The sequence below is a fragment of the Ptiloglossa arizonensis genome, chromosome 11, assembly GCF_051014685.1.
Source record: "Ptiloglossa arizonensis isolate GNS036 chromosome 11, iyPtiAriz1_principal, whole genome shotgun sequence".
NCBI classification, from domain to species: Eukaryota; Metazoa; Arthropoda; class Insecta; order Hymenoptera; family Colletidae; genus Ptiloglossa; species Ptiloglossa arizonensis.
The window spans coordinates 17,630,590-17,642,208 of record NC_135058.1 but is presented as its reverse complement, the minus strand read 5'-3'; the positions used below and the strand labels follow the sequence as shown (position 1 = coordinate 17,642,208).

General features: G+C 38.7%; 2 protein-coding genes across 10 annotated transcripts; one reads left to right on the top strand and one right to left on the bottom strand.

Annotated features, from left to right (window-relative positions):
* Positions 1–1,251: 1,251 nt before the first annotated feature.
* Positions 1,252–6,890, bottom strand: LOC143152731 (uncharacterized). Of its 3 annotated transcripts, none has more exons than XM_076323156.1 (9): positions 6,581–6,890; positions 4,441–6,233; positions 4,054–4,156; positions 3,087–3,271; positions 2,470–2,804; positions 2,050–2,374; positions 1,827–1,911; positions 1,540–1,669; positions 1,252–1,459 (listed from the first exon to the last, which is right to left on the bottom strand). In XM_076323156.1, the coding sequence occupies exons 1-9, from the start codon at positions 6,799–6,801 to the stop codon at positions 1,433–1,435; spliced, it is 3,204 nt and encodes a 1,067-aa protein (XP_076179271.1). In that variant the 5' UTR covers positions 6,802–6,890; the 3' UTR covers positions 1,252–1,432. The 3 variants fall into 3 exon arrangements, with proteins under 3 accessions (XP_076179271.1, XP_076179272.1, XP_076179273.1); XM_076323157.1 differs by having other exon boundaries at positions 4,054–4,144; XM_076323158.1 differs by having other exon boundaries at positions 4,441–6,215; positions 6,581–6,888.
* Positions 6,891–7,432: 542 nt separating this feature from the next.
* LOC143152735 (uncharacterized) lies at positions 7,433–10,400 on the top strand. Of its 7 annotated transcripts, none has more exons than XM_076323166.1 (9): positions 7,433–7,876; positions 7,974–8,146; positions 8,224–8,422; positions 8,561–8,756; positions 8,886–9,021; positions 9,165–9,314; positions 9,454–9,583; positions 9,735–9,916; positions 9,996–10,400. In XM_076323166.1, exons 4-9 carry the CDS (start codon positions 8,585–8,587, stop codon positions 10,012–10,014), a joined length of 789 nt encoding a protein of 262 aa, XP_076179281.1. In that variant the 5' UTR covers positions 7,433–7,876; positions 7,974–8,146; positions 8,224–8,422; positions 8,561–8,584; the 3' UTR covers positions 10,015–10,400. The 7 variants fall into 7 exon arrangements, with proteins under 7 accessions (XP_076179281.1, XP_076179277.1, XP_076179282.1 ...); XM_076323162.1 differs by having other exon boundaries at positions 7,433–7,687; positions 7,758–7,876; positions 8,224–8,756; positions 9,996–10,395; XM_076323167.1 differs by having other exon boundaries at positions 8,224–8,336; positions 8,412–8,756; positions 9,996–10,395.
* Positions 10,401–11,619: the final 1,219 nt, after the last annotated feature.

The following is an 11,619-nucleotide window of genomic DNA, read 5'->3' as shown; positions in this document are numbered from 1 at the left end:
CTTTCCTTTATTGTTCGAACGAAAGGTGGAAAACTGGAAATTTTTATGTAAAACAACCAAGTCGATTATTTGAGCAAAGCACTTGTTAGATATTGAAAATCGAATGAAATTGTCGTTGACATTTATGTACAAGTATCGCATTGGAAATTTATTCGAAGCTCGTATTCACCGCTCCAAAAAAATTTTTCGTTTTTCAATGAAAAACTCAAAAACAAGCATCACTGTTATTAGATTTGAACAAACGCTTGAACTTCTTGCGTTCTTTAAACATTGATTCGATGGTCGACGACGCGTTCATCGAGAAGCGAGCATATGTATATGTAGCTACTCGGACTTGCCGTGAAATGTGCATTCCGTGATTATTAGGCCGCATCGACGCCAAGTATACATTGAAATACCAAAGACGACCTCGGGAACGAAGAAATAGAAAAATGAAAAATTCTATTGGAGGAAAATGAAAAGGAATAAGAAAGGTGATCTATGAAAAATAAGACGAGGGGAAGTGGGAGGGGAAGAGTGAGGAAATGAGAAACAATGATAAGATGAACGAAAGTGATACGAGGAAAAAACAAACGCGACGAAAATACACAACACGTAGGAAATAAGGAGAAAGGAAATTAGACGGGTAAAAATTGATCTATAAGTAAATGGTTGTTGGGTTCGTTTATCGACTACGATGCTTGAACGTTTCGAAAGGTGGTCGAACGTGGAAGAGGGGCGTAATAAGAGTAAGAGCGAGCGAAGCTTGTAGTCAGGGCAGTTGATACCAGTTGATACGTTGATCGACCGGTCAACTGACTGCTTACCTGTTCACTCGTTGCTTACGTTGTTCTATCTACCGTAATACTCTTCGGTTGATTGAAAAAGGATAAAACACAGGCTCGATCGCGAACTCCGACTTTCGGTGAATGTTATTAATATCGCCTTGAGGTAAACGCGCTTGATCGGTCTTGCAGCCTTCGGAAGAGCCCCGCGCGCGCACGCGTCTCGTATATACGTGTAGGCATACAGACACTGGAACGTTTCACGCTTTGTACTCAAGAATCGCGCAATGCAAAATTTCATTTTATTCGAGACACGAACATTGGATAATTCAACGATCGAATGCTCCAATAGAAAGCACATATAATATAGTGCGTTTAAAAAGGAGAATTTTACTTTGTTAAAATTGCGATCTTTACGTCGAGTTTCTTTATCTCAAAATACGCGCATAAACGCATAAAGGAACATGCAGACGCGTAGACGTAGAAACAAGCTTGAGACTTCGTTTATTGAATCATACTACCCTTTTTCGGGCAGATAACATGTTTTAGGCGTAATTTTGTACGCTTGCAGAATTTCAAATATACAAAATAACGATGATTCATTCTCCAACTAAATAGAAAATTTAGATATATAATGTCATAAATACAATCCATTGGTACTTATTTTCTCAATAGTATGGTCTCCGAGGATTATTCTGAAAAAAAAAAGACACTCGAATTATTTGATAAAGCAAATTCAATCCTTATTCTTTCGTGTTCAGCAATAATATCGTACCAATGGATTAGGCCTAAATCTGTAGGCAAGCATCATTCTTTTTCTATAGGCATCGAATTCATCATCATCTCTGGATACACCGTCCGGTCTTTCGGAACCCAAACCAGCGCTATCGAATCTGTTGGTTGCCCTGAGAAAGAACATTATTTTCAATACCGAAAATTTACACTGTCTAAGGGAAAGTATTCCCCGGTGATAAAATTGCTTTATAACGCGGAAAAAATTAACACTTGTGTGCGAAAAAAAATAACATATGAAATGTTAATTGTATTCCAGAAATCGCTTACTTGTTAATAGGTTCGATGCGACCGTTGCCTTCGCTACCCAAACCTTGTCCTTCGCTCCAACCAAGTTTTTGCAACATCTGAAATCCTGAGAAATCGAACATTCGTTCCGTTGATTATCAAATAATTCGCCAAATCTAATGGATGAGAACTAATTTTTTTAAACGTTTGTTAACACTCGAGAGAACGAAAGCATTCTCGTGAAAAATTTCTTTCAGATACACACCTATGTTGTCTTCTTTGAGCTTATATTCCTTGTAATCGCTAAGGTCAGGTTCCTTTCCTTGCTTAACCGCATTGTACTGTTCCATGAACTTCTTAAGTTCATCCGGTGGTAAAAAGTCACCGATATGATGCTTCCCTTCCGCCTGAGCAGTTAACTCTTCTGCCCACATTTGAGTGGCTTCCATCTCGGCGGACCTAAGCTTATGTTCCCAAGTGCCGCCTTCGGTTTCTTCGTCGCTATCGTATTCGTATTTATGTTTCCCCTGTGCCTCTAAGCGTTTCAATTCTTCCCTTTTCCTCAATAGATTTTGATAGAGAAGGTTTATCTGAGTAAGAAACGATGGTTGATAGAAATTTTAATCGCGTTAAAATACGATGCAGACGAATCGTACAACGATATCACTGATTAGTAAAATCTTACCTTGTAATGATCCTCTGCTTTTTTCCATTGTTCTTCGGTAAGATCTAAGGTACCGAAAGTTTGTCGAGCATATTGTATTAACGCAGGGTCGTTCCTCGAAATTTTTGTCAACATAGGATTCTTCGCTTTCGCGTGTTGAACCTTCGACGATGGAATTATAACGGCTGGTTGTCCAATTTGCCCAGGAATTGCAATACCCGGCTGCGAGAGACCACTGTTTTGTTTGCGCACGGATAATGTGTTCATTTCCGTTATAGACACTTTATTATCCGGATCGCCCCAACGACTACGTCTTTTCCGTTTACGTTCTTCCTTGTTTTCGTCCTTTGTCCTATCTGTAGAATTATCATCATTATCATCTTCATCATCATAATTATGATCGTCATCATCATTATTATCATTATCATCATCATCATCATTATCATCATTATCATCACCATCATCACCATCATCACCATCATCACCATCATCATCATCATCATCATCCTCATCATCATCATCATCATTATTATCGTCAAACTCTCTTTCCCTTTCTGTTTATATACGTGCTCATACATATGTATATACACTCGTTGTAACAAACTGTAACGATTAATGTTCGATAACCGATCGCTTACCTTGCGAAGAAACGTGTCTATTCATCTGACTTTGTTCACTGTCGTCGTTGTCACTGAGAGCTTCTTCTGGACAATACGGTTCCGCACCGCTGTCTTTAAATTCTCTGGCGGACTTTTCAGCGCGGAACTTTGCCACCAACCCCCTGTACTGCAGATACGCTGCACTTTGCTTTTGGTGCAGAAACCTTGATTAAAACAATACTTAAGACTCTGACGAGTAACATATTCTCCTAGATTAGGTTCCTTTGTTAAAGAAAAAAATTAATACAAAAAAAAAAAGAAAAAAGAAACAACAACAACATCAACAACGACGACGACGACGACGACGACGACGACGACGACAACCACAACAACAATAATACAACGACGACAACAATGACGACGACGACGACAACCACAACAACAAAAATGACATAGAAAAGAAGAAAAAAGAATAAGGTGGTATCACGCGTAAAGAAACGGCTACGGAAAAAATCACCGAGTGATAATGTAACGTGAGTGGTAGCTGTTATGTTCCCGAGAACTGGCCGAAAAAATGACACCCGACTTTTCGTTAACAAAACGATTCTATCAATAAAGTGGTAATTTTACATTGACTATTTCAGGCAGTGTTACATCGATCGACTGCGTGCAAATGCATAACAATTACCAATATACAAACGATAAAATGAGATTGTCGTCGTCCGCATCTCGACACGTGATACAATTGCGGACGACGAACTTTAAATTTCAATTACAACTTCCCACGTCGTTGGTGTTTAATACTACAATTTTACTACATACTAAACTAAACGCAGTTGCGGATAGAAGGGCAGAGTTTCATTGCATCGCATTATACACTATCCCACTATCGCGTAAACTAGAGAAATTGAAAGAGAACGACCGGTACACGAGTCGAAGAGGGGAGGAGATAACGCTACGCGACGCGTTAAGACACGAGACGGGGACCAGTGAGGACAGTAGTTACCATAATTTAGGATCTTGGGCATTCTTCTCTCGCGCTTCCTGTTCGATTTCATCCCCGCAGTCAGCGACGATGCGTGCCAGCTGCTCAGCCTCTACGGGACACACTTAGAAGCCTTTGTCAGACATGCGTAACAACGCTAAAACTTTTTTTTTTGTTTCTGTAGCGTAGAACCTACGTATATCTACACGGATGGTCGACAGATATGCTTTTGCAAATCTCACGTTCTCCCACGTGTCTTGTATTCGGCGTATCGCAAGCGCTTATGCGCTCTCGATTACTCGAACGAGCAATCATTTTGACAGCGAATAAATTCTTCCCCTTAAAGACCGATACGCGCAGCGATACGTCGAAACGAAGAAACGATTGAAAATAATCGACATGTCGTACCTAGCTGTTCGGTAGCTTGTTGACCGGTCAATGGCCTCACCGGTGGTGGCACTTGAATGTTAGGTGGTCCCACAGGTACCTGAGTGACTTGATTAGGAAGAGGATAACTGGTTGACAGCAATGGAGGGGGTGGACCGGCATTTTGAATAATAGAAGGTGGTGGCACATTCGGTGGTGGGATATTTAAGTTCGGTGGTGGAACTGAATTAATACTTGACGGAACGTTATGAACTGGAGGTGGTGCGGACATCATTACAGATGGTATCACATTCGGTGGAGGGACGTTCGGTAGATTCGATGCATTTGCTGGTACAGCGACCACGATTGTCTGTGAGGCCGGAGAAATCGGCATCATGTTCGGCGGCATTTGCGTCATCGTTGATAACAAATTGGGAGGAGGAATATTTGATGGCAGTAAATTCGTAGTTTGTAATGTCACGGGCGAAGGTCCGGCGCATTGTCTCCCGGAGGATATTACAAGCTGTTGCGCGTTGCCCGACGCTGTTGGCGTTGACGATACGGATGACGGAGACGACAATGAAAACGATGCCGATGCCAATGCCGATACCGATGCCGATGCCGATACCGATGTCGACGTCGATGCTGATGCCGATACCGATACCGATACCGATACCGATGCCGCCGCCGCCGTCACCGCCACTACCGACGACGACGATGACAACGAAGCCGGCGACGCCGGCAACAACAACAACGACGACGACGACGACGACGACGACGACGACGACGACGACGAAGACGACGGTGACGACGTCGACGACGACGAGGATGACGTCGACGACGACGACGACGAAGACGACGAAGACGAAGACGACGACGGCGACGGCGACGGCGACGACGACGACAATAACAACAGCGACGATGATGGTTGCAGCGCTAATGTCGTTGAGGAGGGGTTTAAAGAGGATGAAGAGGCCGTGGAAGAAGAGACGACTGTGGAAGAAGAAGTACAGGAGGACATGAATGATGACGGTGACAACGATGATGAAGATGTACAAGGTGCTGGTGGAGGTGGAGGTGGAGGTGGTAAGTTTTGTAGATTAGGTGCTATTGTTCGAGAAATATGCATATTCGGTGGAGGTACATTGGTATTTGGAGGTATAGGCTGTATGGCTGGTGGAGGAGGAGGTGGATGTATCGCGTGCGGTGGTGATATTTGCATTCTTGGATCGCTGGACCGGTCATCCATTCCAGAGTAGGCATTGACCAAATTTTTTGGAAGAGGCATTCGCGATAAATGTGGGGGAGGAACATTGGTTATGATATTTCTTATATTAGGTGGTGGTACGCTTGTAAGATGCATTATAGGCTGAGACGCGAGGGAAGGAACAAGAGGTGAATTCCCATTTCGAGGAAAATACTGTTGTTGGCTGTGTGGCACACGCTGTCCATTGGAAGGTAATTGATTAAACGAACGTCGAGCTTCTGGACTTTGAGATGTTGGACGTCTAGTAGGAGATGGGCTCGAAGGAGAACTATGCCTCTTATTTGAGCTCTTTTCCCATCGAGAATCGCCTCTTCTACGATCTCTTTTACTCTCCCAATCTCTGCTTTTATCATTGTTTCTCTTTCGTTCTTTGTCGTGCGATCCCTCTTTATATTTTTCTTCCCTCTTCTCTTCCGATTTCAAACCAAACGCAGACTCTGTTTTAGCTGTTCCTTTATTACTCGCAATTTTTTTAAATTGATCTAAAAAACTGCCATCGTTAGCAAATAGATTGACTGATTGCGACACGGCTGGCTTCTCTTCTTGTTTCCTGTAATAAAAGGTGTTCCTTCTGTGAGAGTAGAGAGAAAAAATATTTCGAGTTGATAGAAAATTCATAAATAATTATTCTCTAAAGAATTAAACTCGCGATACGGTTCAAAATATAATTTCATGGATTAATTGACATTTAGAAACAATGCCAATCCATTGTTAATATCTAGACGTGTCGTTTGCTACTTCGTTCTGGGCGTAAGCAGGAATGCATTTGCTACTTTTGGCACAAAACCAATCGGCTAATAACAATTACCGAACTAGAAGAAAAAGTATCGTCTTTTTCGAGTTACGTGATATGCCTACAAAATTATACTGCAATAAAGAAGCTTGTGAATAGTGTGAAAAATAGCAATTACTCACTTGGTAGAGTTAGATTTATTCACTGTTGAGTTCGGGACTAACGCATTTGTCTTTTTCAAATTTTCCACAGCTTCTTTTGCTTTTTGTTCTTGCATCTTCGCTTGTATTTCGAGTTTCTTTTGCTGAATAATTTGTTCCTGCTTCGACATTTGCGCAAAACGTTCATTTCGCGATGTTTTTGAAACAAATGGATCGGAACCTTTCACACCGCGATACGCCATATTTGTTGTGTCACAGACGATTCTCGAGTAAGCTTGGTACTTCGAATGAAAATCAAGTAATTCGAGGTCGAGAAACGACTAACTTGTAACCTATGAACGACGTAGAAGCATTGGCGACTCTCGTAGAGACAGTAGCGTAACCAAGTGAGAAAATTGAACGGTTAATGACCGAAGAACTAAAATCAAATTTTAACAGCTTTTCGATGTTCTTTTTTACGCGTTAACTAACTAGGAGTTTCGTTAATATACTATTTTCAAAATTAACAAAATAATTAACGTTCAAGTATGTTGTAATACAATGTAGAAGCTCTGATCATTTTTCTATCATCGGTATAATCTTTTGAACGATCATGTATTGTTTCGTATATCGGTATACAAGCGTGTACGTACAATTTTTTATTAGATTTTATTTTAATTTACTGTTATTAAAATTATTTATTTACAAATAATTTACTAAAATTTAAATCAGCAATGTATTGTAGTTTTACAAATAGTTAAATAATTATATTAATTAAATGTTAATACTTTTTTTTACATTTTTCAATTCTTCGAATCGTTTATTTGCGCTCATCCGCGAGCCTTAACTATGAGCACGCGTAACTATGTATGTTGTACACCAGGGTTCGTTGATTCTTGCCGCTTGAGGAGAAAGTCACCAGCTTTGTATACCCTATTCTGATTTATCATGTATTAAGATTAAAATCGGTTATGAATTCAAGGATTAAATCTTTATTTATTAAATATGCTTCATTACGATTTTGGATTAGTTTTAACACATGTAACTAGTATCTTGCTTACTTTAGTTTAATGACATATATAAATATCTTATACATATTTAATACATTAGAATGTAGAGAAACGTTAGAAGATACAGTAAAAATCATAAGTACGTACAAAGGATATTACATTTCTCACCCATCTTCAGTTTTCAGCAGTTCAACAGTGCGTGTTTTTAGGACGTTTTTACAATCGGTTAGAAAAAATTTTGTAATTATTTTTAATACTGACCAATACAAAGTACATACCGATTGAAAATCTTTGGCTATACGAACGTATTGTTTTTCGGAAACATCGTGTAAATATATATATATCAACTTTTCCTTGCACTGTATAACGTACTCTACTCACTTTGACGTTTTAAATAAAGAATGAGATAAAGATTTCAATTTTAGACCAATCTAATGGATCAACGTACATCGATATTTGTAAAAAAATGTAGGTGATGGAAAATAGAAAAAGAATGGGATGAGAGGAGGAAAAGGGGGAGAGAAAATACAACGGAACGATGATCAAAATTTATATTCAATGACTAAATTTTAAAAAGTTATTTGTTAACAAAAGACAGGTACGCCAATGGATAAACGTGTATTACGATCTCGTAAAGATTGCAGTGTGTTAAGATGGCAGTACTCTTGATTGCAGGCTGCCGTTGATTCAGGATTGACCTAGAGAGATGTTTTTTGGATGCTAGAATTTTAAGAGCCTGGGTATTCTAAAATGAGTAAATGTTGGAAGTGGCAACAGAGATCCTTTAAGTTAGCTAACAGATTGCTACGTCGCTGAGAGAAATCTATTAACTGCTCGTACTCTATAAGGATATTGCTTTACAGACATCTCAAAAGTAACTTGTTTAAATAGATTTGTAAGAACTTGGATGGGAAAAGCATAAATGAAAATAACCAAAGAAAATAAGGCAGGAACGAGAGAAAATATTGGTGTATTAATTTAAAGAAATGGATTACGTGTAATTTTATTTCAGCATTTAAGTATCGGAGTTGGTAATATGATTAGAAAAGATTTCTATTTGCAAGTAAATGCCTTGATCAAAATGATTAAATTACTTTATCATTTGATAAAAAATCAAGAAAAACTACCCTTAGGAAAGGAACTATCTTGGAACGTGCAGTTACATAATTTTGCGAGTAATATAGAGAAAGCCACAATCGAAGTAAAACGTACGTTTTTATGTAACATATTTATGTTGATAATTGGTGACGTAATGTATTGTGTGTTTCCTTATACAATGCAATATGTAAAATTTTGTCTGGACAATTGCAAGATGGCTTCTAAATATTTCTTAACAGAATGGACATTTGGCCTTTGCGAGCAAAGATTACATTTTATTCATTTTCAACAAAACGCTAAGATGAACTGGAAAACAATAGAGTCGATAAAGATGAATATTAAAAAAAATTTGGAGCAAAAACTGGCGGCACAAGTGTAGGTCATTTTTCTTCTTGATCCATTAACGAGTTCAAAATAAAATAAATTACTACGAATTAGCTACCTTTGAACAATTTTCTAGAGAGTATCGTTTACCAATAACTTTCTAATTTGTAGTAACAAAACTAAAACCATTTTAGCACACAATTTAGAACGAAAATGTTAGCTACAAATCAGGAAAACGAAATTCGAAAGAAATGTATACAAAACGAAATAGAATTGTTAGAATTTTATTCAAAATCTATAGATAGAGTACACCATACGAGGAGAGTCGATCTGTGCAATGCACGGTACGTAGCAATTTTATGTAATAAGACTGACTTTTTGCTTTTGGATCATTTTAGTTGAATTTTGAATTAGAAAAACTACATCGTAGATTTACATTTAGCTGTTGCAAATGCTAACATTAATTGCATGATGATTATGCAGCTTTAAAGCAAAGAAACAATGTTTGGCGCAGCTCGCAAAATATGACAAAAATATCGGAAAGCTTTATAATTGGAAAATTGCTCTTCTAATTGATAAAGATTCAGTCGAGAAAGAGTACATTGTTATTCAGGTTTGTCCTACTATTATTATCCACTTTCGATTTATTGATACTGCTTCTTCTTCGGTCGTCTACTTACATGGTAGTAATAAAACAAACTGTTTTAATTATTCAAATGCAATTCCTTTTTGATGTTCATGCATAAATATGTATTGCCTTGCAGAATGAACTTATCGTTCAGCGTAGTTTATATAACCAAATGAAAGAAGAACGTGAACTAAATAAAATGAAAGCTTCTTTGGCAAAATTGAAAAATTTTCGTCGAAATCGCGCAGCAAAAATGATTCAGCAAAATTGGAGATTATATTGGGCACGTGTGTCTGCGAAAAAAAGAAAAGGCAAAAAGTAAATGCTACTTGGATTCCCGCGTATCAGTCGTCGCGTCCGAGTCTTATATGGATCGATAAACTGTTATGAATTGCAGGTGCTTTTTGGATGGTTGAAATTAAATAATAAAATGATGATTTTACGAAGTACGTATAAGAAATATGTACGATTGCATAAAATAATAAATTTCCAAAGAGATTGTTCATTCAAATGGTAGTACCTATGTAGGTACGTACTAAAGAATTTTTAAATAGGAAACATACAGCCTAGGTATTATGCACATCGGTTCATTTTTCTGTTACAATTTGATTTTAATCCTCTATCCTGTAATGATGAATTCGTTTAAAGACAACACCTTTGATATCTTTATTAAGTGGTGATTAATAAGATTTATTTTTCATTAATTGCACCGGGCGACAGTAACGGTAATGTGCTTATATCGTTGTAGTACAGTTTTTGAAGAGAAAATAACGAAGTACCCAACTATATTGATCTTTTGCTATGTTTAGAAATCTCTCTCTCTCTCTCTCTCTCTCTCCCCCTCCTCTGACGCCTTCCCTCCCACATTCTCCCCTCTTTGCCATTCTTGCTATCTGTCTCTCTGCCACTGTGCCTCTCTTTTCCTTCGACCACCCCTTTCCGTCCTCCATTCCCTGCCCCTTCTAGTTTGCTCTCGTATCGGAATATATGTACCTACGTAATAACCAATGCTTGTCATTATGCCCGAAGAAAAGTTTGTTTTTCAATTTGATAAACGAATTCGAATTTTGTATTTTTTTTTTATTTCTATGTTTTAAGCACAATCATAAATTAACAATTTTTCGTTAACCATTTTGTTATGGACGAATTGGTCACATAGCTCTATCACCTGTAGAGGAACATTGGATATCATCAGCGTGTGTTGCTGTTAATTAACGTACAATATATTTGAAATAAATAAAACGGGAATGAAAAACATAAAAAGTATGAACGAAGCGGAATCCACTTTGCGAACGGAAAGCCACTTTAGTTGCGTATCGTTTTGAGTGATCGGTTAGCGGGCATCGTACGAAAATGGTTAAAGATCTTAGAAATATGTGTGGGCGAATGACACAAAAGAGAACAAAGGGGCATACGAAAGAGGGAAAGTAACGGTGAAAGTAAAAATGTGATAAAAGATACTCGCGTCGGTGACAACGAAGTAGCGGAATGAGAAAGAGGGTGGTAAACCGCGCGCACGCGACTGAGGAGCGGGTAGGTAAGTAACGGCGCGCGGAGGTCGACGCAACGCATGCTCCGAAACGTTTTCCCGGGGTGATATTCAGTGAGGGAAACCAAGTAAGCCAGCAAGCAAGCCTGACGAGCGGCCCGATCGTTACGAGGTGGTATCAGTGACCGGCCAGTCATCCCGCGGATCACAATTCGGAACACATACAGATATATAGATCGTTATCGTTCATACTTACGTATGATTATTTTCCGGTTAAAAATCTTAACCACGGTTGATATTTGGTCTCGTATATAGAAATGTTTCGGTTCCTCGAAAAGGGGTGAGAAGAGAGTCGGATAAGCATGAGCAAAAGTGCTATTAAAATTCGTTGCGACACAATGAAACGATTCAATTGTATAGTACGCATTACACCTGACTAAAATTGAATGAAGTTTCGGCGAAACAAGCGTGACGCGAAGTGAAAGCAGCGCCCGATAACAGTACTAACAGCTGTCTGGATGCGTGTCGACAT

Excerpts from the sequence above, each read along its gene's own strand:
- LOC143152735 (XM_076323166.1), top strand. The coding sequence starts at position 8,585 with ATGATTAGAAAAGATTTCTATTTGCAAGTAAATGCCTTGATCAAAATG. Across the intron at positions 8,757-8,885 it reads AGCCACAATCGAAGTAAAAC|AATGGACATTTGGCCTTTGC; the intron begins GTACGTTTTTAT and ends ATTTCTTAACAG. Across the intron at positions 9,584-9,734 it reads AAGAGTACATTGTTATTCAG|AATGAACTTATCGTTCAGCG; the intron begins GTTTGTCCTACT and ends ATTGCCTTGCAG.
- LOC143152731 (XM_076323156.1), bottom strand. The coding sequence starts at position 6,801 with ATGGCGTATCGCGGTGTGAAAGGTTCCGATCCATTTGTTTCAAAAACA. Across the intron at positions 2,805-3,086 it reads TAGACACGTTTCTTCGCAAG|ATAGGACAAAGGACGAAAAC; the intron begins GTAAGCGATCGG and ends ATAATTCTACAG. Across the intron at positions 1,460-1,539 it reads GATTTAGGCCTAATCCATTG|AATAATCCTCGGAGACCATA; the intron begins GTACGATATTAT and ends TTTTTTTTTCAG.